Raw genomic sequence first — 2859 nt, forward strand, 5'->3', positions numbered from 1 at the left:
GAGAGCTGGTACTCTAGCGTGAGACCGCACATCTGATGGGCAGTGGGACCTGCTGTTGGGCGGGGGGTGAGAGGAGTCCTTGTAGCCCTGAGATTCTCTGTGAAGCCAGAGCCCAATGACATGGGGCTGAGCAATCCAGTGGGGGTGCTGAGAGCAATTCCCAGACTCCCCTTCATTCACCCCTCCCCAACTCTGCCGACTCAATGTGGGACCCCCGGCGGCCTCAGAACCACTCCTTCCCACAAATTCTCCCCCTCCATCCCTGGGGGCGACTCAGGGGGACACCCAAACCACCAGAACCATTGCCGAGGTGGATGGGCACGAGGCGGGCAGCACAGGAGGGTTCCCGCGGGCTCCAACTTCCCAGGAGGAAAACAAACTGAACAAACTGCCCCGAACACAAAAGACCAAACCAAAACAAAGCGAGAACATAAAACCAGCTACATAAATTGCAAAAAAGGAGTCTTGGTTCTATTTGTTCTGCAATAAGTTCACCAACGTATATAAAGGAAAGCCAGGAACATTAGAGTAAGAGGAACAGGAGGCCCCTTGTGGGGTTCAAGTAATCTGTGGCCCCTCCCCGACTCCGCACGGTTTAGACGAGCTATGCCCTGGGCAGACATAAGTCTATCATCCAGGCACGAGCTATGCCCTAGGCAGACATAAGTCTATCATCCAGGCACGAGCTATGCCCTAGGCAGACATAAGCCTATCATCCAGGCACATAGCTCTTGACCCAACGCAGCCCCCTGGCTTTGGCTTGTGAGTCCAGCTGGTACTTAATCCCCCAAGGGAAGCAGCCTTAGTTCAGAGCCTCTTCACCTGTTCACTGTGAGCCTAATGGGGCCCAAGAGGCCGCAGGTGCCGTCTCTTTGGAGCGCACTCAGGCAATGGAAGAGATCTCACTGTGTTTCCGTCCTCTGCAGAAAAGAGTCCCCGGGGAGGGCCAGCGCCTGCCCTGGCTGCCGGAGTGACAACAGAATAGGGAGGACATTAGCAGGGCCAAGGTGATAACGAAGGCAAGCACCCACCGGATGACGCCAGGGTAGATGAAGGGCAGGATGAGGATGATGAGCAAGACCAGTAGGAGCAATTGTGCCGCCAGGCGTCGGGCTGCCACGCGGTTGGCATTGGCCACATCCTGCCCATCCTCTCCCACCAAGCCGGGGGGCCACGCTGCCGAGGTGGCAGAATCTGCCAGCCTCTGAGGACAGAGCTGCACCTCCGGGCACGGCTGGCCCAGCTGCCCCCCTACGGTCTCCTGGTCACGCAGGCTGCAGATGAGGCCCCCGGGGACGGAGGTGGCTTGGCGGCACAGTGGGCAGGTAACGGACCAGGTGTTGTCCCGTACACACAGCAGGAGCCTGAGGCAGACGGCACAGAAGGAGTGTTGGCAGCCCAGCAGCTTGGCCGGCCGGGTACAGGTGTAGGGCTCCCGGCACACCAGGCACTCCAAGTCGCCATCCGCGGAGCCCCAGTGACCCCCAGCAGGGTCCGCGGCCTTAGGGGTGGTGGGGGTGGCTCTTGCGGAGATGGGCTGGGGCTGCTCTGGGGCTGGCGTCTGCAGGACCTCGGCGCAGGCCATTCCGGGCACGGAGTCAGCGGGGACGGGGCAGCTCAGGGCCTGGGCGTGGACAAGGGGTGTCTGCCAGCGCCGCTGGGACCTGGATGTGGTCTGGCTTCAGGCTGGGCGTCTCAGCCTCCCCCACCTCCTCGTCAGGCCCCTGGTGACAGCAGCCGTCTAGCACCCCTTCTCCTGGGGCTGCTCAGCCTGCTTCTTGGCTTACGTCTTCTCTCGAGTTATTATTATTTCCTTTCTTGATACCTGGGGTTAATCAGTAACTCGTGAGCCTGGAGACCTTGAGTTGCCTGATAGGAAGGCCGAAGGGGGCAGGGCCCACACCGTGAGTCAGGACTTTCCTGTTGGGGACCAGGTGCCTCGGGAGCACCAGCGAGATGGTGGCTGATGAGCTTTGAGATGCATTAGGATCCCCACCCCACCCCCACCCCTAGAGCCTTTAAAAATGCAGATCTCTAGGCCCCAGGCTGTGATCTGCCGGCAGGTCTGGATGGGATCTAAGAACCTCCAGGCACAGTTATCAACAAACATCTCATCATGAGGCTGACATGGGTGGCCTGGGGAACCCACTTTGAGAAACACCACCCTAGCCAGGTTTCACACAAAACCTTCCAGATGTCAAGATGGGTGGACAACAGTTTTGTGCTCTGAGCACATTTGCCTACAGGTGGCCTCGTGAAAAAGGGAGAGGTGAAGGGAAAGAAAACTCTGAGTGGGTGGTGGGTGGTAGGGTGGGGGAAGAAAGCCCAGGCTGACACAGAAAAACCCAAACCCAAACTGCTCATGGGTCTTTAGTGCACCTGCTACTGTAGCCAGTTCCTTTTTTGTCCCAGCAGCTGTATGAACAGCTACGGACTCACGAGCATCATGCTCGGGGCCTGCTTTGCCTCCACATAACTAATGATCAGTTCCATTGGTTATGCACTAGGCACGTACATCCTCAGTGGTCGTAAGAGCCGCTGCCCTTTATTTGGGGTTACTGTGAGCCAAGCCCCGTGCCAGGGGCCCTCCTCTGCCGTCTCCTGGGGTCCCGGCCCAGCCTGTAAGGGAGGCACTGGGAGGCCCGGGAGCAAAGACAGGGTGTGGTCAGGGCAAGCTGGCTGGCAGCCTCCCAAGTGGACTTCCATGGGGCCAGGGCCCTGTGGAAACTACCAGGACCCAAGGTCAGGTTCCCAGGAACTCAATCTCACCAGCTCATGTAGCCTCCAGGCAGCCGACTCCACGTACCAGGACTCATGTGGGACTGATGGATGTAAGCAACATGCAGTTAAGAAAACACG

At 58.7% G+C, this 2859-nt stretch overlaps 1 protein-coding gene across 1 annotated transcript; it reads right to left on the minus strand.

The window, feature by feature from the left end:
- Positions 1-449: 449 nt before the first annotated feature.
- Positions 450-1960, minus strand: RNF186 (ring finger protein 186). The gene has a single exon (XM_006748215.3). The coding sequence runs from the start codon at positions 1583-1585 to the stop codon at positions 884-886; it is 702 nt and encodes a 233-aa protein (XP_006748278.2). The 5' UTR covers positions 1586-1960; the 3' UTR covers positions 450-883.
- Between the last annotated feature and the right edge of the window lie 899 nt (positions 1961-2859).

This window comes from Leptonychotes weddellii, chromosome 4 (genome assembly GCF_054177405.1).
Source record: "Leptonychotes weddellii isolate Sample4059 chromosome 4, ASM5417740v2, whole genome shotgun sequence".
Taxonomy (NCBI): Eukaryota; Metazoa; Chordata; class Mammalia; order Carnivora; family Phocidae; genus Leptonychotes; species Leptonychotes weddellii.

What these genes read in the sequence shown, in the direction of transcription:
- RNF186 (XM_006748215.3), bottom strand. Translation starts at nt 1,585, where the DNA reads ATGGCCTGCGCCGAGGTCCTGCAGACGCCAGCCCCAGAGCAGCCCCAG.